Source organism: Podarcis melisellensis, assembly GCF_964234715.1.
Source record: "Podarcis melisellensis genome assembly, chromosome: 11".
Classification (NCBI taxonomy): Eukaryota; Metazoa; Chordata; class Lepidosauria; order Squamata; family Lacertidae; genus Podarcis; species Podarcis melisellensis.
Genome location: NC_138543.1, coordinates 62,406,435 through 62,430,263, shown reverse-complemented (window position 1 = coordinate 62,430,263; position 23,829 = coordinate 62,406,435). Strand labels below are relative to the sequence as shown.

Below are 23,829 nucleotides of genomic sequence, written 5' to 3'. Positions count from 1 at the left end.
GCAGAAAAGGGCCTCACTCTTCCCACATCTCTCTGCTAAGTTTCAGAAGTGATGTAGCAGCCTTCATATGGAGGAATGGTTGGAAGCAGAGCTGTTATGTTTCATTGGGGGGGGGGAATTGTCATTTATTGTTAATAAAAATCAGACAACCCCTTTTAGACTTTTTGTGTGGAAATGAAAATTTGAGACGCTGGGTGGCAGGGTAGCTCCGCACCCAGATTTTAGCCGTAACAATAGAATCAGAGAACTGTAGAGTTGGAAGGGACCTCAAGGGTCATCCAGCCCAACCCCCTGCAATGCAGGAATGTGGGTCTGAAGATTGGGGAACAGCTGGATGTCATCTTAGGGTGAATGTATTTTATGTAACTGATAAGACGGAAAATCAGAATTCCTTTTTATCCCCTTCCCCTTTACCCCCCCCCCCTTTTATATTCCCTCTTCATTTTTTTCTCTTGTTTTGTATGGTGTCCTCTCCTCCGGGACATTATTGGGATTATACACACAAGGTGATGGATGGTTGGTGAAGGACTCTGAGAGGCAGGGAAGGGAAGAAGTCCCAGAGTGGGAGGCTGGGGGAAGAAAGGGAAGTTCCGAGGTGAGATGTGGAAGGGTCCACCCCTTTCTGCATTAAGAACTATACAGTGGTACCTCGGGTTACAGATGCTTCAGGTTACAGTCTCCGCTAACCCAGAAATAGTGCTTCAGGTTAAGAACTTTGCTTCGGGATGAGAACAGAAATCGTGCTCCGGCTGTGTGGCGGCAGCAGGAGGCCCCATTAGCTAAAGTGGTGCTTCAGGTTAAGAACAGTTTCAGGTTAAGAATGGACCTCCAGAACGAATTAAGTTCTTAACCTGAGGTACCACTGTATTTAAGAAAGGACTCTGCATTTTCCTTTCTCTGATTTTATTTAGCTTAGTTTTTTAGTATATTCTAAATAAAATTTTATGGGGGGGGACAACAACAACGGTGGAACGGGCTGCCTCTGAAGGTGGTGGGCATTTTTAAAGCGGAGGTTGGACAGCCATCTGTCAGAGACGCCGTAGCCGGGATTCCTGCATTGCAGGGCGCTGGGCCAGATAACCCTCTGCGACCCTGAGGTTCCAGGATCCCACGCAGCAGCAGAAACCCTGGCGTGGGGGAGACGCCGCGGCGCTGTGGCTGCAGCGGGTGAGCGCGCAGGAGAGCGAGCCGCTCCCGGCTTCTCTGCCGCAGCTCCGAGCCTCCCCTCCTGGCCGCCCTGCGCCAAAGCAGCCCCGCCCGCCCAGCAGCAGCGCCTCTCCCTGCGGCGCGCTCTGCACATTCTCAGAAGCCCTCTCTCCCCAGCCCCGCCTTCCCCTTTATGACGTCACGCGCCCCAGCAAGCCGAGGGCGGGAAATCCCCTTCCGGGGCCACGCAGCTCCGCGCCGAGCCTGCGCAGAGAGTCCGCGGGGCGCGCGCTCTCCCATTGGCTGCTCCGCCACGCCAATCATCTACTTGTCACGTTGCGACTGGCTGCAGCGCGCCCGTCGCTCTCGGGGCTCCACCCAATCCGGGCTGCGTTGCCAGGCAGAAAAGGAATCCGGGCGGCGCTCCCCCCCTTTATTCCCCCCTCCCTTTCGCATCGAGGGATTTTTCCGATTGGTCCGCCCGTCCCCGACGGAATGCGCTACCCGGATGACCCCCCCTTCCTCCAACCTCCGGGTCCGGCAGCTTTGCGGCTTTTTTTTCCCGCCCCTCCTTCGGATTGGCCGAGCGGGGCCGGTTTCCTTTTTTCCGATTGGCCGCCGCGGCACCTGTTGCCAGGCAGAGCGCGGCCTAGCACGCCGGGCGGAGCGTCACTCCCGATGAGTCGGCGTTGATCCGTGAGGGGAAAGCGAGCGAGCGAGCCAGGAGAGAGCCAGCAGAGAGAGCGAGCGAGCGAGCGCGGCGCCCAGGCCGAGCCACCCTTCGAGACCGCAGCAGCCGAGCCTTGCCGCCATGGCCTCGGGAGCCGAGTGAGTCTCACACGGGGGGGGGAGGGAAGAGACCCGCCTGACAGGAGGACCCCCCCCCCGGGCCGCCGCCGGAGGAAGGCCTCGCCGCCTCCCTCGCTCCCTCACCCGGCCATACGAGGCCTGGAACGGGGGGCGGGCGGCGGATTGAGGAGAGAGAGAAAAGCCCCCCCCGCTTCCCCCTCCCTCAGGCGCCGCCATTTCTCCCCCCCCCCGTGGCCTCTCCCCCAAAGCCTTTTAGCCTTGAGGGGAGGGGGCGCCATCATTTCCTCGAGGGGAGGGGGCGCCGGCTCCTTCCTGGCCTCCCCCCCCATTGAGGGGGTCTTTCTGGGGGGGTCCGGGGGGGCGTGATGCCCCCGGGCGCCGGGGGGGGGGACGGAGCCGGAGGGAGGCGGCGCTTCCTTCTCCGAGAGGCCACTTCCTGCTCCGCCACTTCTGCCGAGTCACCCGCCGCTGGGAGGGAAGAGAGAGAGGCCGCTTGGCCGGGCCGGGGGGCTCCCTTCCCCGGCGGATCCAGCGCCGCCTCCCCCCGCCAGGCGGCTCCAGGGCTGCGGCGGAAGGAGGGCCGCCCTGGCTGGATCTGCCGGTCCAGGGGGCGTCGCCGGGCATCTTCTGAACGTGGCTCCCGAAGGGTTGCTGAATCACGGAGGAGGGGCAGGAAGGGGGCCTCCCCAGAAAGGAGAATACTAGCAGCAAGGAGTCCTTGGGGCTCCAATGATCTTTCGCTTCACATAAGAACCAAGCCTCTTTAATAAGAAACGAGGGCCTTTAGATTCACACTCGTCAGATATGGGCGAGGGGTCCCTTCTCCAACATGCTGTCAAGTTGCAGGCCAGATGCTTCTATGGTTCTCGATGGATCCTCAGGCCACACTGGCGAGAATGCTTCGCCCGCTGAACCCCGAGGCTCTTGGGCAGCTGCTCTCTTTCTCCCCAGTGCATAACAGCAGGGTAACTGGCCTTGCTGCCATTAGGTACTTTCAAGCCAAGTCCCCTCTCACGTGGCTGGCTCAGTAAGAGTATGTGCTCAAGTTGCTCACCCCTCCCATTGTTCCGAGGGAGAATTGTGGCTGCTAAACTTGCACCTGCTCCGCCTAGAAAAACACACTGCCTCGTGGGATTTTCTCGCTAGTAAGCAAGGTAGCATGCTGGTGTGCTTCAGTAGGAATTCTTAGCTGTGGCAGCCATCTTGTCATATGGAAGCCACAAAGCATTGGTCATGTGATACCAGCTAGAGAAGGACTCCTTGGGTTCACCACTTCCTGGTCTTAACTCTCAAGTGAACAAGGAATGGAAATAAAACCAATTTGCACATCACTTGCTGATTAGGCTCTTCCATTTTGGCTTGAGCTCCACTGGCTATTAGAGGGAAACATGTTAGGACCAACAAGCTGGTCTTATGCTGTTGGTAGAGTAACTAAATGCTTAGGATAATTTTAAAAATTTCTGTCTTAAAGAGCTCTCTACGGCTATGCTGGGAGAAGTGAGAACCAGTCATGGTTAAGTGACAACAGAAATGGCATTTCACAAAACATTTGTCACCTTGCAAAAATGTACTGTCCGTTTTTTGGGGTTGGGGGAGATTTCCTGCAATATGAATAGCAATTGCCAATCAACAAGAAGGTCTGGAAGCATTGTTTTCTTATTTGGCATGATGTCACAACAACTAATTGACTTTGTGGGGTTGGTACAAAGCCTGCTCTGAGCAAACTGCTTCATGCCCCCACTCTGATTTGGCTTTCTGATGTTATGCAGCAAAAAACCTCATGCCCTTTTAAAAACAGGAATCCTGAAGCAGCTGCTGGGAAGTGGGGTGGTGGGACAGTCCAACAATAGCCAAAGTTGTTTCTTACTATTGGCCCATCTAGCTCAGTATTGAGCTGACTGGCAGCAGCTCTTTAGGCTTTCAAGCATGAAGTCGTCTCAGCCTTACCTGGAGATGTCGGGGATTGAATCTGGGTATTTTGTGCTCCTATGAACTATGGTCCCTTTTCACATCCTAAAAACACACTTGTATGAAAACAGCACTCTCTTTAACAATAGAAGTCTTGTTCCTTCTTCTAATTCTGCTACATAAAAAAAATATTTATGGCTGGAATAGATAAGTTTGGGGGCACTGAGTTCACAAGAACTTAACTAATCAGTATTGGAATTAATTTTGCATCACTGGGTGCTTCTCAACTTGGCAAACATTGTGGGGTGAAAGGAGCCTTGCCAGCAACTTCCTTTTTAAAACCTTGTAAAGTATGTCTGGATGACTTTGCATGAGAGCAGGAAGATAATTGGCAGGTAGGTAGACTGTTGAGTATTTTCTTCCTAAGGAATTCCCTGGTTTCCAGTCAAAAGTACAAGTATTGGTTCATCTACTTAAACAATACAGGCCTCGAAATAAATGAATCTTAACAGTTTTTAGCTTTTTTCTTAACTAATAGTAAACAGACAGCTGAACCCTTTCCTACTAGCTTTGTTGCCTAGAAAATTTCCTGAACCTTCACAAATTATTATTTGCAAATCTAGGCTTCATCTTCCTTTTGTTGGCTGAAGCTGATTTGTTTTTCTTTTAACCTGGTTGTTCTCAGGTGACATGGTTGAGGCAAGACCAGCTGCTTGAAATTCACAAGTGTCTTTGCTGAGATCCTTCCTTCTATTTTTAATGCAGTTACAGCAGCTTGGAAGAACCAACTTTCCGGTTAGCTGTGAAACAACAGATCTCTTCCTCCATAGTCTGCTTGCAGTTAAAATTCCAAATGAAGTGTCTTCTGTGGTAGAGCTAACTGGTCCCTTGGCTTTCTAGTATTTCCTCTAGCCAAGTATCTTCCTGAAGATCTGTCAGGAATCTTGATGGCCTGGTTCTAAGAAAGTAGTAGCCACCGTGCTGTTATTTGAAACTTCATTGCCACAATGCTTGCTTATTCACCTTTGTGTTTTCTTCGGTTTTCAGTTTTTGGATGTTCTGTTGGAGGACCGTCTTCCACTGGAAGTGCCCTAGATTGGTACAGCCAACTGTGGATAAATATTAATTTTTTTCCAATAGCCCACAGTAAATGAACTGAAAAACATTAGAAGAGTGCAGTTAGAGTACTTAAATGTTACCCCAAAACAGATTCAATACTTTACATCAAAATTAGTTTACTGGAATTAAACTTTTTAAGATGTGCAGACTAATTATGTTTCAAGATATGCCCGCTCATTTAAGCTATTCCCTTTCATTATTTAGAGGTAATAAAACTTGAAGGCACTGAAAACTGTTTAACGTACCTGAGAAGCTGGGCTTTCCAGGGGTATGCAACGGCGGGTAGGGGGAATCGATTACAACCTTTTTAGGCCTGACTGATACTTAATCCATTCCAGTTGCTTAGTTTGAATTGCATTATTTCTATTCATCATATGACTGACAATTTTATGAAGCAACTTGTGTCTAATAATGGCACGTTCCCCGCCAAAATATGATGGTGGAGAAAACCCCCCACATTGCATTACTTGACTGCATCACACTTGAGCACATTAGGTTGCCTGAACAATATCTGGCTTCTCTCTAGTTCTAGAGAGTTGGTCCCAGGCTCCATCTCACCCTCCTCCAAGTTTCGGTTTGCTGGTACCATAACAGTTGTTCTTCATCTTAGTTGTCAGCCTTAACTGGTGTAAACGCATCTGTATTTCCTCAGTTGAAGGCAGATTTAGGGGGGTTGGCTTGGTGTCCTATTTGGCATCCTGCAAAGCATCTACCAGTCACTTCCAGTAGGCTCACTCATTTCACACTATCCTGTCATGAGTTTCTTAGGAGTTTTCTTCTTTTAGTCTTTGCCTATAAGTATATCTGCCAGGGAACAAAATACTTGAACTCCCATTTTCATACCATTCATGTATTTTCTGCTTCAACTTTGCAAAAGAAACGATCAGTTTCACTTTCGTTTTTGGCAATATAAAGCTATGTGTCAGTTTCCAGCTTAAGGGTGGAACTGATGAGCTAATGAAACTTATCTAGGCCTCCTTCAGTTCAACACATTCTCAGACTTGTGTTGAAGTTCTTGCTTAGTTTTTTTAAAAACAACCCTTGGACAATTTGGACTGCAAACTGGATATTGTAAGAGACTCTTCAGTGATTCTGCCTCTTCCTAGTGGAAGTGTTTGTAGAGCAGCAAGTGATGGGATAGGGCTGCTCTTCATCTTCTTAGAACCTTTCCTGTGTGATCCTTCAGGGCTCTAGGTTATCAAGTCTTTGATTTTGCTCTGTATCTGGCCAGGGAGGTTGCCTGCAGGTGATGGTAAAGGGGACTTGTGGCAGTTTTGACTGACAGGGTTTATGACCCACCAAGGCTTAATCGATGGGGTCCAACTTCCCCAACTGTCAACCTTGAAATGTTCGTGGGACCCTTTCTGTGCCTGTACTTTGGGGTTGTTAGGGAGCTTGATGTAGCAGTGTTATTGCTGCAGCAGCTGCACTTCCAGGGCGCAAGTCAGGTGCTGGTTTTAGCTCACAGAACCTTAAATGGTTTGAGCAATTAATCTGTGTTGAATTTTGACCTCCATGTGGGAAATGAAATGTTGAGGGCTTACAGAAGGACTCTGGCTATTGTACACCCTTTAGTTCCTCCCCTCTCTTAGTGTTCCGATTCAGGCTAAGCTTGGGCATCTTCTGGGAAGTGTACTCAAACATTTTGACATAATAAGTGTCAAGATTTGCCTAGGGACTGTCACTTAATGGGGGGGCTCTTTGTATGTGGGTTGTTTGCCACATTGCTTTCTTTCTTTTTTCTCAATGGTAAGTGGTTTCTGAATGCTTCTGATCTATAACTGCTCAGTAGAAAACAGAGTAGAGGGCACTGTGGGACAAAACACCTTGCACTCTCATTTTTGTTTTGACTTTTGTTGCATAGAATGTTGAACTTGCTTTTCAACTAAGGTTTGCTTAAGAGAAAATGTAACAAAGAAGCATAGAATGCAAATGGTTGAACAAGGGTGTGGCTCCGTCTCCTATGCTCCCAACAACTCTTGTCTTCTCTTATTACAGTTCCAAAGCTGACGACTTGTCAACTGCAATTCTCAAGCAGAAGAACAGGCCCAATCGGCTAATTGTTGATGAAGCAATCAACGAGGACAACAGTGTTGTGTCACTGTCACAGGTGTGTTCAACATATCAATAGAGAGCGATATCACTGATATGTGCAATTTGTTGGTGACTCTTTGACTGACACAGAATGGAGGAAGCAGTCTCTGAACAGGCTATTTGTATTGCCTATTCTGACTTAGTGGCTCAGTGGGTTTTCAGGAAGAGGCTTTACATCATATCCAACACCCCCACACAGTTACAACCAGGTACCTGTGGGTTTCCCCAACAGGACACTCTTTCTCATAAATTTGCCTTTATTCTGCCTTGTATCCCTTCTGCTGATTAATATTTTGTTCTTAACTGGATGCTTTTATCAAACTAGTACATTACCAGTTGTAGTCAATTTCAGATCAGCAGAATTAATATACCGATTTGTTCTTCAAATTCAGTTGGGGACCTGCTTTCTCACACTTTCTTTTTTCAGGCCAAAATGGATGAATTGCAGCTGTTTAGGGGAGATACAGTCCTGCTGAAAGGGAAGAAGAGGAGAGAGGCAGTGTGCATCGTCCTGTCTGATGACACCTGCTCTGATGAGAAAATCCGCATGAACAGGGTTGTTCGCAACAATCTGAGGGTGCGCCTTGGAGACGTGATCAGGTGAGGTCTGCATGTCCTGTTAAACACACAGAGTTAATTTGGTCAGTAAGCCTGTAGCTAATATGTGGAAAGAGTTCTTCCCAGCACGCTGCCTTGTGTTGGTTATTGTTGCCTGTTGGTAAAGGGAATTGTCAACATTAGTGGCATTGGTGTGGACTTGTTTATGTATTGATGGGTTAAATTAAAAACTTAATCAAGGGGAGCTTGATTAATAGCTTAATCTGACACAGTTGTTACCTAGAATAAAGAGAGTTGAACAGGAAAACTGCCGAGAAGCTAACTTCTGTGTTCCCTGCTAAGAGGAAGGGAGCATGTGTTCAGGCTAGGAAATCACATGAAATGGCATGCTTTGAATAGTCTGACCTATGGAGACACTTACTCCATTTGGGAGTAAATAATGTCCCCTTTAAATCGACATTGCAAAACAAATTGCCTCACCCCAAAACAAATTGCCTGCTGAAGCTACCCCATATTCTTACCTCATTAAACCTGTGTACCTATGTAAAAGTGGAGTCTCTGGAATTCTTTTTATCATGAGTTCTGGGGTTCTTATTATCATAATGTTCTTCACTTGGAAAAAATTATGTCAATATTGACTTATTTCTATAAATTATGCTGAATTTGAGAGAGCTGTAGAGTTTGAAGCATTTTGTTCCAGTCCTTTTGCAGAGGGTGGGGGAGAGAAGGAAATTGGAAGAAAAAGTCCGAAGAGCTGGAGGCCAGGGTGGGGTGGGGTGGGGCAGAAAAACCAATTGACTAGGAAGCTGCCTTATTCCGAGACAGACAGCTGGACCATGTAACTCTTTATTAAGTGATCTGGTGAGCAGTTCTACAGGGTTTTGGGTGGGGGCCTCTCCCAGCCCTACCTGGAGATACTCAGTCTTGACCTTCTACATGCAGAGCAGACGGTGTACCCCTGAGCTAGGGCCCTTCCCAGATGGAAGGGGAAATGACAGGGACGGTCTGTAGCTGAGTGATTCGGCATCTGCTTTGCGTGCAGAAGGTCCCAGGTTCAGTCACCAGCATCTCCAGGTTGGGCTGAGAAAGATTCCCTGCCTGAAACTCCGGAGAGCTGTTGCTAGTCAATGTAGACAATACCAAGCTAGATGTCCCCTTGTCCTGACTGGATGAGAGAGATTCCTATGTTCCTAAGTCCCCCATCGAAAAGTTGGAAATGAATAGGACGTCTGAAGGAAGTGAAAAGGTAGCTGACTGCCCTGTCCTTTTCATTGAGACTGGGAAGTTGTTTGTTGTAGATGTTTCTAGTTCGCAAATTGGGGGCCACTTGAGGGTCACAAAGGCACATTCATTCTTTTCAGCATCCAGCCTTGTCCAGATGTGAAGTATGGCAAGCGCATCCATGTGCTGCCCATTGATGACACAGTGGAAGGGATCACAGGGAACCTGTTTGAGGTGTACCTCAAGCCATACTTCCTGGAAGCATACAGACCCATCAGAAAAGGTAAGGACACCTGGCACTAAACCAGTAGAGAAGCTGCTGTGGAGAATACTTTAGACAAGCTTTCTTCAACCTGCTGTCATCCACGTTTATTATTTTATTAATTGTATTTTTATGCCACAGTTTTAGTCCAAGACTATAAACTTTTATTTGGGTTGCTTGTGAGCTGGTGTCTTTGACCAAATTTTCCCAGTTCTCTTTTGCCCCAAATGAAAGTCTGTGGCTTCCTGCCATGTGCAGTGAACAGTGGTGTTGCAGAAACTGCCTCTAGACCATTATTTGCTGTTTGAAACAGCTGTCAGCGTCTAAGCCGTAAGTCTAGAGGGTCTTTTGATTGTGAAGCATTGAGAAGTAGCCAAGAGCAGAGGGGACTTGTTTTGAGCTTTTCTGGTGTGTAGCCAACTTTACAATTCTGTAGGCCCTATTCAGTCAAGTGAGGCGAGACCGTGCAGTTCTGCCCCCCTCCCCCCTGGGAGTAGTGGTCAGGCTGGCTTGCCATTTCTCCTAGTAGCAACATCTGCCATTCCTATTCCCTTTGGGGAAGTTCCCAGAGCTACTAGTGCCACTGTGACTTTGTCCTAAACTGTGAGTCTATAGTAAAGGAAGCATCTCCTCTGGAAACCTCCAGCTGCTCCCTCAGTTCTGAGCTTTCTTAAGTAGAGGGATGGGGAACCCTTACAACTCTTGAGAGTACTTGTTCTGGAGGTGGGTGGTGTCTTGACCCTCATTAACATGCTGATAATTTCAGGGGACATCTTCCTTGTGCGCGGAGGGATGCGTGCAGTCGAGTTCAAAGTGGTGGAGACAGACCCCAGCCCATACTGCATAGTAGCTCCAGACACCGTGATTCACTGTGAGGGAGAGCCTATCAAACGAGAGGTGAGTTGAGCAGGCCTCTTCCACAGCTCTCATTCTGTGACTTAGAGTGGGCCGTAAGTGGTGTGGTGGGGAAACAAAGTTGAGGATTAAAAGCGCTGTCTGCTATTTGGTTCTTGGGGGAAAGTCCCCCTCTGGGAAGGGAGGCAGAGCTGTTGCATACCAAAGCAGCCATGTGCTATGTTCCTGTCACAGGAATTTCCCATTCCCAGCTAAAGTGGTTATTGTAGCTTTGGCACATGTTCCTATGATGGATGAACTGGACAAGGCTGTAGACTGAGATCACTTCCTTGGGTGCTATACCACCCAAATGGGTATCTGGAATAGTGACCGCCTGGTTTTTAACATATTGTCTGTTAGGAGGAAAAGAAAATGTTTGATAACATAGAATAAGGGCCATGTTGGAAATTATTATTATTATTATTATTATTATTATTATTATATTATTATTATTTGTATACCACCATTCATCTGAAGATCCCTTGGCAGTTAACAACAGGAAAGTACAAAATGAGGGGGGGAAATACATAATAAAACAAATATAAATACACCCTCCCCTTGCACAAACCCATTTAAAAAGCCATAAAATGTTAATCAGCTGAACGCCTGTTGAAGAGAGAGGTTTTCGCCTGGTGCCTAAAGATATGTAATGAAGGCACTAGGCAAATCTCCCTGGGGAGAGCATTCCACAAATGGAGAGCCACCACATGCTGCCACCCTCCGGACCTCTCGTGGAGGAGGCACGTGAAGAAGGGCCTCCAGGGTCTGAGTTCATATGTAGAGAAGCAGTCCTTGAGGTATTGTGGTCCTGAGCCACAACTAAGCACTCATCCAACTTGACTGGATCTTGGTCCTTGAGTCCTTTTATGAGCTAGCTCATAAAAATATAGTATGCTTGGGACTTAGCATTTCTGAATTTATCTGAAATAGTTGTCTTGACCATGAGGTCCTCAGTGCATTTATTCTCTGTCCCTTGAAAACATGCCAGGATGAAGAGGAGTCCCTGAATGAAGTGGGCTATGATGACATTGGAGGCTGTCGAAAGCAGTTGGCTCAGATCAAGGAAATGGTTGAGCTGCCTCTCCGGCACCCTGCTCTCTTTAAGGCTATTGGTGTGAAGGTGAGTATCTGACCCCACTCATGACGGGTTGGACTCTGTGTGGGTAGCAAACATGTCCTGCAGGTGCTGCTTCTGCTCAGGTGTGCATGTACTAATGAATGCTAGAGCCCTGCTTCAAGAGTGCTCTGATATCATGCGCTGGTGTATTTCTATACAGTGGTACCTCGCAAGACGAATGCCTCGTAAGACAAAAAACTCGCAAGACGAAAGAGTTTTTCGTTTTTTGAGTTGCTTTGCAAGACGAAAACGTCTTGCAAGTTTGTTTCCTTTTTCTTAAAACCGTTAATACCCAGGGAATCCGTGCTTCGCAAGACGAAAAATTTGCAAGACGAAAAAACTTGCAGAATGAATTAATTTCGTCTTGCGAGGCACCACTGTATTTAATAAAATCTGTATATAGCTTGATTGTTGAAAATCTCAAAAGTACTTTACGAATAGAATAAAATAACAAAAATATTAGTAAAAGCAGCAATTTAAAGCTTTCAAATCGTCATTAAAATCAGCAATAATCTAAAGACAGATTAAAATGCATGTAAATATTCTGCATATGTTGGTAGGCTTGTCCAAACAGAAATGTTTTTAGCAAGCACCAGAAGAACACAATGAAGGTGAAAATTGAGGCAGCATCTTCATTGCCACCTGCCCACCCAGGCAAATATGAGTGCCACCTTCTATCACTGTATATGACTGGGAGATCAGGGCCACAGATAGTAAACTGGGTATATGCACATCCCACACTGTCAGAAGGAAGATTATAAATCCACTCCCAACTCTTCTCCCCCTGCCGCTCACTCAGGGGGCAAGAGGGAACCCCAGCAAACCAAACTTCCCCTCAACCAGGCTCTCACCCTGGGAGAGGGATGCAGGACTCTTCCATAATGTTTGGCCTACAATTCTGTATCATGGGGATGGGGGTGTTCACCTGTCTCTGTGGCTCCTGAAATGGTGGTGAATCCCTTTGGCATCATCTCCTGCCTGTATTCACCCAGCCAGCAATCAAGCAGTGCCCCATGTGACAGTCAGCACAGTCAGGCAGATAACCATGCAGGTCAAACAGAGTGCTGCAGTGAAAGCCCACACACTTGCCGACTGGGAGAGCAGACCAGGCACGGACCAGGATGGTGCAAACCAGCCCTTCCTTGCTTAGTCCTCTGTGGTGTACATAGGTGCCGAGTGTGTGGGGCTGTGGGAGCTCCAGCCCCCACAACATTCCCCGTGACAGGACTGGCCACAGATGTTTGTGCCGGGAGGCATGCGGTCTGACATCAGCATGCGTGCTGATGTGTACATGTGATGTCACGTGCACACTCCAGCGGGTGTGCCAATGTCGGACTCACGTGTGCCTGTGGCGTGCACGGCCCAAGGCACCCACGGTCCTAGGGCCAAGCTGGCGGTGTATGGTACTGGTTGATCCCAGACTGCACAGATACTTTCTGGATAGCACTACAGGTCTTTACCAGAATTTGGATTTAACCCTCAAATGCTAAGCGACGTATCTGACTTTCTCTAGCCTCCCCGTGGAATCTTGCTGTATGGTCCACCGGGTACTGGGAAGACCTTGATTGCCCGAGCAGTGGCTAATGAGACTGGAGCTTTCTTCTTCCTCATCAACGGTGAGTGCCTGGGAGCAGCTTCATGGTTTTTGTTTTATTTATCCAAGTTTATATAGTGTTTGATAAAGCCTCAAATTGGTTTACAAAAAACCCCATTAAAATTACCAATAAAAGACATTTAAAATGGGTATTTAATTAAAATCAACAGTAAGCTAAAACAGATTAAAGCACATGTAGCTTCTGCATGCCTGGATAGGTTTTCCTTTGTGTTTTAAGCCAGTTTTGGAAAAGTGTAGTGAAGGCACCCACATTATTATTATTATTATTATTATTATTATTATTATTATTATTAAAATTTGTATATCGTCCTTATACCCACAGATCTGAGGGTGGTTCACAACATAAAATCATAATATAAAAAACACATAATACATAATAAAAATGAAAAGAAAGACAATGCAATAATCCTCCTGGTCCATAAGCAGGGAGTTGCAAAGGCTAGATGCTGCCACGCTAAAAAGTTCTGTTTACTTGCAACTGTGGAATGAGTCTGATGTGGCATTGATGACAGTGACAGTTCCACAGAGTGAAGTGGTTGAGTGGGCTCCTCTAGGTAAGGTAATCCTCAAGTAAACTGGTCCCAAAACTGTTCCGGGCTCTATGCCTTGAACTTGTTCTTGTAGCAGATTGGTAACCAGTGCTGATCTCTGAGCAGAGATGTTATATGCTAACAGGGTCTTACTCCTATCAGCAGCTGTGCTACAGCTTTCCAAACTAACTACAGCTTCTGGATCAGTTGCAAGAGAAGCCCATCATAAAGTGCATTAAAGTCACCATGTCTGAGTTGCTGTGGTCATGTTCACCTTTACATTGACTCCTTCAGCTGTATGGCTAGCTTGATATTGATTAAAAGGCAATGAGGTGGAGAGCAAGTAGAGGCTGTTTTAAAAATGTCTTTCCTTGTGGACAAGACCTTTCACAAGAGTTAAATTCTCGGTATGGAGGATTCCTTGCTAAAATTACATCTCAGTTTCAGTATTTGTATCTTCTTTCTCTGTTGGATGAGATTGCATCATATTGTGTATTGCTGCCAGGGGACTTTGGGCAGTTTTTGGTATACTTGTGCTTCCTAGCCGGCTTGCAGTGATGTGCAGCTCCCTTTCCTCCTGGATCATCATGGTGGTTGCCCATGAGCAGGGGAGCAGAGCCCCACCCTGCTGTGCTCTCCTTCTATAGAGCTGTTTCCCTCCACCTTTTGATATTAGTACCAAAGGGAGTTCTGTAAAATCCTGGATGAAGGCCAGAAGAGCACTGCATTGAGCACATGCTTCTCAGTCTAGGAACTGACACAGACTCTTCAGTTATTAGGTGACCACAAAGTAACCTAAATAAATAGCAAATGTTATCCATGCAACTGACAATGTAGGGCAACAGCTCAAAATTACAATGTAGGCAGTAAATAAAATATAACAATATATCAAAATGCACCACTTTAACAGAGAACGTAGTACTAAACTCTTGGAAACAGCTGCCCATTTTCAGTTATAAGATCTCAACTCAGCCTTGCTTCAGGGGAGGATCCTTATTCTTCCCTTGGGTGCCGGGTGTTTATGAAAGGCTTTGCCAAACTCAGTTGTCAATAGAGAACCTGTCTCCTTGGAAACCTCACTTGCCCCTTGAGGAGCCTAAAGGAAGTACTTTGATCTATGCAGTGCAATTTCAGGTGAATAGAAAGTGGTGAGTCTACAGTGGTACCTCGGGTTACATATGCTTAAGATTACAGACGCTTCAGGTTACAGACTCCACTAACCCAGAAATAGTGCTTCAGGTTAAGAAGTTTGCTTCAGGATGAGAACAGAAATCGTGCTCTGGCGGTGCGGTGGGAGCAAGAGGCCCCCATGAGCTAAAGTGGTGCTTCAGGTTAAGAACAGTTTCAGGTTAAGTACGGACCTCCGGAACGAATTAAGTACTTAACCAGAGGTATCACTGTACTCTCTATTTTTGAATCGAAAATAGCTGCATCAGTCTGCAGAGGTTCATTGGCTCAGTTCACACACAGCATTCAGCCAATCCATGACTTGGCATGTGTGTGCAGGCTCCCGGAGAGGAGATGGCAGCCACTTTGTCCCTCTGGTCTGCTGCTGCATTTTTGTGAGTTGAACCATGGCTTGGCTTATCATCTTGTCTTGTTTCAGACAAACCACAAGCAGTAAAAGAAGAATAGACCTTGGTTACAGCTTGTGGCATGTCTGGAGTGAGACAAACTATGAGCTTAGGTTTATAGGACATGCCAATCCAATGCATGGCTTAGCTCACAGCAGGGCGGCACCAGCAGCATGACTGGGAGAGGAGCTGAGCAGCCATGATCTTTCCTCCAGGAACCTACATTCTTGCACATTCACACTAAGCCATAGTTGCATGTTGATGGAGTCATGGAAAGGCAGAGAGGAGAAATGGAAAGCCAGGATACGGAGCAGATGGAGTAGTTCCCAGACTGGCAGTTTGGGGCTGCCACTGTTGATCGGCTCAGGTGTTGGGTTGGAAAGGAGTTTGAGTGCCCCGTGGACAGTGTTACGGACAAACTGTCCAGCTGGGGTGACGAGTCAAATAATATCACACCACAGATGGGAAAAGAAAAGGTTTATTCAGACTGCAGTCAGAAGATACAGGGGAAGTCCAGTTCCAAATCACGTACAAAGGTTACACAGCAGGGATCACACAGATTTATACATTTCAAATGCGTTGGTTCCAACTTGGTCACCTGGCTAAGGGAATGGTGGCATGTTTGGGGATTTCTCTAGCTTGTTCTGCTGATTATTAACTTGGTCAGTACCACGGTTAGAAACTGATGTATGAAAGATAGGCGCTAAAGGGCACCTTAAACCAAGGTTATGGGCGCAACAACAGAATGTCTATGTGCCCCTTTTTTAAACAAGAATACAAAGCTGAAAATGAATGAATTGCAGCTAAGATACTATGTTCATTTTTCACATGGTCTAGCCCTTCCCCTGCCCATCCCCCTAATATTCTTAAGAGGGTCTTCTCCAGTCTTCAGAGAGTAGCTGGCAGTGGGGAGGCAGAAAAAGGTCCTCCTTTCCTTCCTTCTGCAGTTTGGCCCAAATCGTAGGCCCAGTACTGCACCCACAGCTAGAAACTGCTCGCACTAATGAAATTCCCTGTTACAAAATGCACCTAGAACAATGGGAGTGTCGAACGTTGGTCATAGAAAAGGACATGGTCACGAGATAGGGGAGTTTGGTTCCAGCAGCCTTCTGAAAGCTTTTGCTGACCACGGCAATGTATTGCTTACAGGAGATTAGTCAGGAGGGTGAAAAAGTAACAGACAAATCAAAAGTTTTGGCTCATCCCCATTCAAACTGGGTTAAAAGGTTACTGGGAAGGCCAAAACCAATATAGCTTGCTTGCTTCTAGCTAATTTCTGAAGCCAAAGCTAAAGTCCGCTGTATGTAGAAAGATGGGGTCTCTTGCCTGATATATGAGATGAAGCTGGGGTCTCTTTGGTTTTCCTCTTCTCAGGATCCTACCAGCAGTGCTGCTTTAAATAGGACTGTGACTTGGGTTTGTCACTTGCGACTGCTGTCACCTTCTTCCTCTTTAAGTAACATGCTGCCATTTTTCCACAGGGCCTGAGATTATGAGCAAGTTGGCGGGTGAGTCGGAGAGCAACCTGCGGAAGGCCTTTGAGGAAGCGGAGAAGAATGCTCCGGCAATCATCTTCATTGATGAGCTGGATGCCATTGCTCCAAAAAGAGAGAAGGTGAGTCTTCTGTTGATGGAGCTCAGTTCTGTGGCTACAGCACTTTGAGAAGGGATGCTTGAGCAAGTGGTGAGTGATAGGCTGGGGCGCAGGTGGCGCTTGGCTGTCCCAAGGCATGTTGAAGGCCCTCAGTCTGGACTTAAGCTCTCCGAACGTTCTGTCTCCTGCAATCAGGTATTGTAAGAAAGCTTAGCGTTCTTATGAGTTGCATGGCAGAGGAGCTACACTTCATTGCTGGGCCTAGTTAGGTTTTCTGCTTCGTAAACGGACCTTCTGAGAGGAGGGCTAGGCAGCACACCTACCCATTCTGGATGATGATGATGATGGTGATGATAGGAATTCTTGCCACAGTAGTAATAGTAATTTATTACTTGTTCCCTTCCCATCTGACTGGTTTTCCCAGCCACTTTGGGCAGCTTGTAACAGAAAGGAGTTAGTGTTGGGTTGCCAGCATCTTCCTCCAGTTTGCATTATGCATCTCGTAGGTCCTGAACTGAAGTCTGCATTTGATCCCATGTTTGCCCTAGAATTACTACTTGGGCTGGATTATCTTACTACTTGGTTGTTAAGCTTGCTTTTTGTGGCCAGGGGAAAGGGTGGCTTGTGGTGAAGCTGTACCCCGACTTGTGCCTTGGGATCGGGCGCTTTCCTAGCAGATCTTCATACTATTGGCTGTTCTCTCCACAGACACATGGTGAAGTAGAACGGCGCATTGTGTCTCAGTTGCTGACACTTATGGATGGCCTGAAGCAGCGAGCGCATGTGATTGTAATGGCTGCTACCAACAGACCCAACAGCATTGATCCAGCACTCCGGCGATTTGGTAACTAGGCTTGTTCTTTTGTGAGGGTGTTACAGTGTGGTAGATGTTGGCTCAATACTTAGAATAGTCTGTGGGTAACTTAAGTACTAGAGCAGATCTGCACAAAGCATGGATATGGTGCAGTTTCCTTTATTAGTATTTTTAGCCCCTGGGAGAAATTTCAGGTTTGCGCAGGTTGTAAACTCCCAGTGCCACTTAAAACGGAAAGCTGTGTACTGTACGTGTGCAAATCACAGTGCTCCTTTGCTCAGACTTTCACATGATAGTGAGGGTACAGACATGGTGACAGGAGAGGAATCGTAGCATTGTAGAATTGTCAAGTTGGAAAGGACCCTGAGGGTCATCTAGTCCAACCCCCTGCAATGCAGGAGTATGCAGCTGTCCCGTATGGGGATTGAACCTGCAACCTTGGTGTTATCAGCACCATGCTCTAACCAACACACACACAGAGAGAGAGCACTTCCTGGTGGGCACCTTTCAAACAGACATTGCTTGATAGCAGAGAGCTGATTGGCCCACCATCCAACTGAGACTCTGGCCTAGTTCGTATATGCAGCAGAAATGAATAAAAAAAACCCCATTTCCTGGATTGTACCACCTCCAGCTGCACCTGGGGATTTTCATGTGTGAATGCTGCTATGTGGAAAAACAGCATGTTAAGGAAGGCTAAACTTGACCCTTTAAAAAACAAAACTAGCCTTCCTCTGATAAATATGAGAGGATGTGGAAGGCAGGATAAGTAATACTGACCCCATTAACCCTCTCTTTAAAATGTATGTAATTGTTTGGGACAGGGTGTCTGTGAAGTGTTAAGGGCAGCTAATTTAACAAGCTGGATCAAATAACTTTCTTTTTCTTTATTTTTTACTGAAAGAGACCTCTTTTCTTACCTTGGTTTTAAAACACATATACTCTGAAATTGAGTGGAGTTTCTTTTCTAGTCAATATTCGTACAAACACAGCCTGAAAGCTCACTGCTGAGATAAAGCTGCTTCTCTTGTTAAACATCATCTTGTTACCTTGTGGGGAATGTCCATTAACTGTCGTGTTTCCCTGAGGTCTTTTTAACACCCAGTGCTCCCATTTTGCTGTTCTGCGGCATGTGGGCTTGGCCTTGGTGGCCTTTGTGCATGGGGGAGTGACGTAAGTACAGAAGCAAATGTCAGTGTTGTTTTTGGTGCCCCGCAGGTCGCTTTGATAGGGAGGTGGACATTGGCATTCCTGATGCTACTGGCCGCCTGGAGATCTTGCAGATTCACACCAAGAACATGAAGCTGGCTGATGATGTTGATCTGGAACAGGTTCGTTGGTTTCTTTTCTTGCCCCCATGTGATAAGGCTCACAAGCGTCATGATCTTTGGGGTCTTCTTGAGTGACTGGAGCAGCTGGGTTCCTTTTCCTCAAGGAACTGCGGCTTGGAGCGCCTGCTTACTCCTGCTTCTCCTTCCCTTTCTTCAGGTGGCTAATGAGACCCACGGCCATGTGGGTGCAGACTTGGCTGCTTTGTGCTCAGAGGCAGCTCTTCAGGCCATCCGGAAGAAGATGGATCTCATTGACCTTGAGGATGAGACCATTGATGCTGAAGTGATGAACTCGTTGGCTGTGACCATGGATGACTTCAGGGTAAGGGGGATGCGTCCGTGTCTTCTCTCTCTGGGCGTGGGGGATCATGTCGGCAAATTGTGCGTGTGTCAATGAACCACCTCTTTCCATCTCTCCTTGCAGTGGGCCCTGAGCCAGAGCAACCCCTCAGCCCTGCGCGAGACAGTGGTAGAAGTGCCACAAGTTACTTGGCAAGACATTGGAGGCTTGGAAGACGTCAAGCGAGAACTGCAGGAGCTTGTACAGGTGAGGCTGTTGATGTCAGACTCATAGTTACCATCATTAGACCAAGCTAAGGGCCTAGTCATAGGCAGCAGCATTGGTTATCAGTCACTCTTTTGCATAGGAAAATATAAATTGTTCTTTAAATATAAATGGATGCTACATTGGCAGGATGTGGGGAGGAGGAGCGGGATAACCAGATGTTCTTTGAACTTCTACTGTTTCTTGGTTAAAAGTGTAGGAGGTAGTCCTGACTAAGGGCTCCACATAGCTCTTGCACACCCTTCAGTTACTGAACAGGGAGGCCCCACTGGCACATAAGCCTTCTCTGTTCTCTTGGCTGTTGAAGTGTATCTTGCTTGAATGGTTCTGTTTCTAATGCCTGCCAAGTCTTTTTACAAAACTCAGAGCCCTGTAGGTTTAGGGCCACATACTTGCCAGGGAACGTGGCTTATGTACTTTCTCTGCATTTATAAACGCAGCTGGCGATGTTCCTTTAGGATCCTGGGGGTAGTTCTCTCATGGCTGACTTCAGAACAGAAGATCTCACTTTCTCTGAGCTTTTAAGCTGGATTGTTTTCAGTCACAGCATTACTTGTATGTCATTTATGTTTGGCACCATATGGCTGCTCCAGTGTAAGCATCAGTTATATAATTTTGGGTCGTGCGTTTGTGGTGAGATTAACGACCATGACGCCATAAAATCCTCAATCTGCCGACCCCTAGGCCTTTTTACCAGGGTCACCAGCTTGTGCTCATCCAGTAGGTGAGGGGATGCCGGCTTATACTCCCGGGCTATTCTATAAGAAGTAGCAGCAGCAGCATGTGTGAGGAAAGAACAGACGTCCAATTGTGAGCGGATGTTGGACCTCTGCCTCTCTGTGGCTCAGTGAAGCATTGCTTGCTACTACAGAGCCCTTCCCAAGTGCTCCACGGCCACACAGTGTGGCCAGGCCCTGAGCTCAGGATGTTCTCTCCTCCCTTCCCTTTAACCTTGTGGGGCTGATACTGATCTTCTTCCTTCCACAGTATCCAGTAGAGCATCCTGACAAATTCCTTAAGTTTGGCATGACCCCCTCCAAAGGGGTGTTGTTCTATGGGCCTCCTGGCTGTGGAAAGACCCTGCTGGCCAAAGCCATTGCCAACGAATGCCAGGCCAACTTCATCTCTATTAAGGGTCCAGAACTGCTCACCATGTGGTTTGGAGAGTCCGAGGCCAACGTGCGGGAGATCTTTGACAAGGTACAGCTCTCCCTGCTGGATTTTCCCTGCAGGGTGGCCCCTTTTCACACTGGCATTTCCATGCTAGGTCTGGTGAGTTGGTTTCCTAGCGCTTGCATGTTTGAGGTCTGACCGAGCATCCTTCCTCCACGCAGGCCCGCCAAGCAGCTCCCTGTGTGCTGTTCTTTGATGAGCTGGACTCCATTGCAAAGGCCCGTGGTGGGAACATAGGGGACGGTGGTGGCGCCGCAGACAGAGTCATCAACCAGATCCTAACAGAGATGGACGGCATGTCAACCAAAAAGAACGTTTTCATCATTGGCGCCACTAACCGGCCGGACATCATTGATCCCGCCATCCTGCGCCCTGGGCGCCTGGACCAGCTGATCTACATCCCACTGCCTGATGAGAAGTCTCGCGTGGCCATTCTCAAGGCCAACCTGAGGAAATCGCCTGTGGCCAAGGCAGGTTTTGGGCTGACAGGAATGCTGTGGGGGGTGGGGTACAGATAAATGTCACTTTTTGTGTCTGCAGAGAACTTGGGAGTCCTGCAGAGATCAGAGGTCATGACTTGGACCATGACGCAACTTTATTTAGCCTTCTGAGGCCCCACCAGTTTTTAATCAAGATGCATTGAAATATTTGCTTGCCCATTCTTCATGGTGCACAATTCAAAGTGTTGGTGCTGACCTTGAAAGCCCTAAACGGCCTCGGTCCAGTATACCTGAAGGAGCATCTCCACCCCCACCATTCTGCCCAGACGCTGAGGTCCAGCACCGAGGGCCTTCTGGCGGTTCCCTCATTGCGAGAAGCAAAGCTACAGGGAACCAGGCAGAGGGCCTTCTCGGTAGTGGCGCCCGCCCTGTGGAACGCTCTCCCATCAGATGTCAAAGCGATAAATAACTACCTGACATTCAGAAGACATCTTAAGGCAGCCCTGTTCAGGGAAGTTTTTAATATGTGATATTTTAGTGTATTTTTGGTTTCTATGGAAGCCGCCCAGAGTGGCTGGGGAGGCCCAGCCAGATGGGCGGGGTATAAATAATAAATTATATTATTATTATTATTATTATTATTATTATTATTATTGGAAAAGAAAATGTATTTGCTTTAGAGTGAAGGGTGGGATATCATTTTAAAAATAAAACAAAAATTTTCACCTTCTCACAGTTCATAGAATCTTAAGAGTTGGAAGGTACCCAAGGGTCATCTAGTCCAACCCCCTGCCTGACAACTGATTAAAGCTACTTTGTTCTGACAACATTTGCCTTACTAGGCAGTTGATTTGTGTTTTATGTAGTAAACCTCATTTTAAAATGTATGTTTTTATCTGCTGCGCCTGCTTTTTTGTTGCTGTTGTTTTACGTAGTTTTATTTCCTTTTATGCGGTGCTTTTGTTTTTCCTTGCTGTCATACACTGCCCTGCATGATGGAAATGCATTGGAATAGCAGGGGATAAGTTGGCTTTATAAATGAATGTGGGACCTCCCGTGTTTCCTCAGGACGTGGACCTGGATTTTCTGGCTAAGATGACCAATGGCTTTTCAGGAGCCGATTTAACCGAAATTTGCCAGCGGGCCTGTAAGCTGGCCATCCGGGAGTCGATTGAGAATGAGATCAGGCGGGAGAGGGAGCGGCAGACCAACCCTTCTGCCATGGTGAGTGTCTTTGGACTTGTGGTGGATAATAACTCTTGGGGTGGGAAGGGGGGGTTGACTGTGGCTGTTGGTGGCACCTTGTGCTCCTAACTGTGACTTTGCCGGTTTAGGAAGTGGAGGAGGATGACCCAGTCCCTGAGATCCGGCGTGATCACTTTGAGGAGGCCATGCGCTTCGCCCGCCGCTCAGTCAGCGACAACGATATCCGCAAATATGAGATGTTTGCACAGACCCTTCAGCAGAGCCGCGGCTTTGGTAGCTTCAGGTGAGCAGAGCATCTTGGTGTGTACTTTGTGTCCTCCCTCTTAGTAGCTCTTCATATTACATGGGACTTCATTTATGACCCTGGGTTTTTGGAGAGGTCCAAAAGAGGTCCACCACAGCTGGTGTCAAAAATGTGCAACTTCTGCTTCTGTGGTGTACAGAGCTGCTTTTCCTACTGGGCCTTTGCATGGTACCTGCTGTCAGAAAAACCTATCTTGCCATGAGAGCTTACAGTTCCCATCAGACGGGACGAGGAATGCAGTGATTGCCATCACTACTCGTGTTTCCCCAGTATGAGGTGTTGGGTCCCCCCCCCCAATCAATATGGTATTTGCAGCTTTTGGTAGAGTATGTTTATGAGAATCCGTGAATTAATTTTATTATTATTATTTATTATTATTTATTATTATTATTAACCAAAATGGCATGACTGTTGTGCAGGTTTAATCTGCTTGGTACTTAGAGTTTAGTGAGAGGGGACTGGATCTGTTTCTAGATCTCTTCCCTCTGTAGCCCAGCACTGCTGCCGTATCCCCTCCCTGTTACTACCCAGGATCTCTGTCATCCTGAGGTGTCCCTTGTGGCTCTGTGCCTTCACGACAGAGTGAAGGGCCTGCATGGAATTGAGCAGAGGGGGAACCCATTTGTGTGGCTCCTCCTTGCACAGAAAGGTGTAAAATGGGATGAAGCATACAGGACATGTGATGTCTTGACGCTTGGCCAGAAACCCAGAGGGCTCTGAGAGGGCACTTTGAGGTAGGGCGTCTGCCATGCATTTCTGTGCCACAGCAAAGGTGGGGAACTGGATCTGGCCAGAGGGCCAGACCCAGAAGTGGCCAGCTGTCTGGGGGCCACTTTGACAGGTCAGATAATTTGAGACTTTTGAGCCACAGCTGCGAAGGGAGAACTGGTCATGGGGAAGAAGGTGGCTGTGGCTTACCCCAAACAGCCTTGATGGCCTCCTGCTCTGTGGAAGGTATTCAACAGCTGCTCTTCTCTGGCTGTTCCTTGCAGATTCCCATCAGGTAACCAGGGTGGTGCCGGACCCAGCCAGGGCACCGGAGGCGCCGGAGGTGGGAACGTATACAGTGAAGACAACGATGACGACCTCTATGGTTAAAGTGCTGCCAGAGCGGACCAAACTGCAGAGCAGGCCGTGTTGTACAGGGCGATTCCAATGGTCAGTGGACTCCTGGCTTCTTCATTCCTTGGTCAGACCCATGTAGCTGCGTGCCAGACTCTGTCAGCAGGAGTCTGTTGCTGCTGCTGCAAATGCAATGTTGGTTGGGAGGCAGGTGGGCGGGCAGTTGAGGAACTGACTACACTTCTGGGAAATTTCTGTTCTAGTTTTATGGCAGAATCAGCAGCTTTAGCAACGGGTACAATAGCCTGTAAAAACAAAAAGTTTAAAAGTTTAAAACCCACAAAAATAAATTAAAAAAAATCCCATAAGTTCAAGTTGGCATTGGTCTTCCTTCCTTCCTTCCTGTTGGTCATTTTTCTGCTGCTTTGGCCATCCGGGCTCTTGGCAAAGCTGCCTGTGCAGTTGCAGGACAGCAGGACTCCTAGTGCTTTT

General features: G+C 47.4%; 1 protein-coding gene across 1 annotated transcript; it reads left to right on the top strand.

Annotated features, from left to right (window-relative positions):
• The first annotated feature begins 1,802 nt into the window (after positions 1 to 1,802).
• Positions 1,803 to 23,711, top strand: VCP (valosin containing protein). The gene is made up of 17 exons (XM_081929673.1): positions 1,803 to 1,974; positions 6,982 to 7,093; positions 7,505 to 7,677; positions 8,997 to 9,139; positions 9,885 to 10,015; positions 11,001 to 11,132; positions 12,643 to 12,745; positions 16,330 to 16,463; positions 17,151 to 17,286; positions 18,475 to 18,587; positions 18,745 to 18,909; positions 19,012 to 19,134; positions 20,140 to 20,352; positions 20,487 to 20,795; positions 21,834 to 21,989; positions 22,100 to 22,254; positions 23,268 to 23,711. Exons 1-17 carry the CDS (start codon positions 1,958 to 1,960, stop codon positions 23,371 to 23,373), a joined length of 2,421 nt encoding a protein of 806 aa, XP_081785799.1. The 5' UTR covers positions 1,803 to 1,957; the 3' UTR covers positions 23,374 to 23,711.
• The last annotated feature ends 118 nt before the right edge of the window (positions 23,712 to 23,829 follow it).

What these genes read in the sequence shown, in the direction of transcription:
- VCP (XM_081929673.1), top strand. An exon ending in TTAAGGCTATTGGTGTGAAG is followed by an intron (nt 11,133 to 12,642) that starts GTGAGTATCTGA and finishes GACTTTCTCTAG; the next exon opens with CCTCCCCGTGGAATCTTGCT. An exon ending in TTGCTCCAAAAAGAGAGAAG is followed by an intron (nt 16,464 to 17,150) that starts GTGAGTCTTCTG and finishes TTCTCTCCACAG; the next exon opens with ACACATGGTGAAGTAGAACG.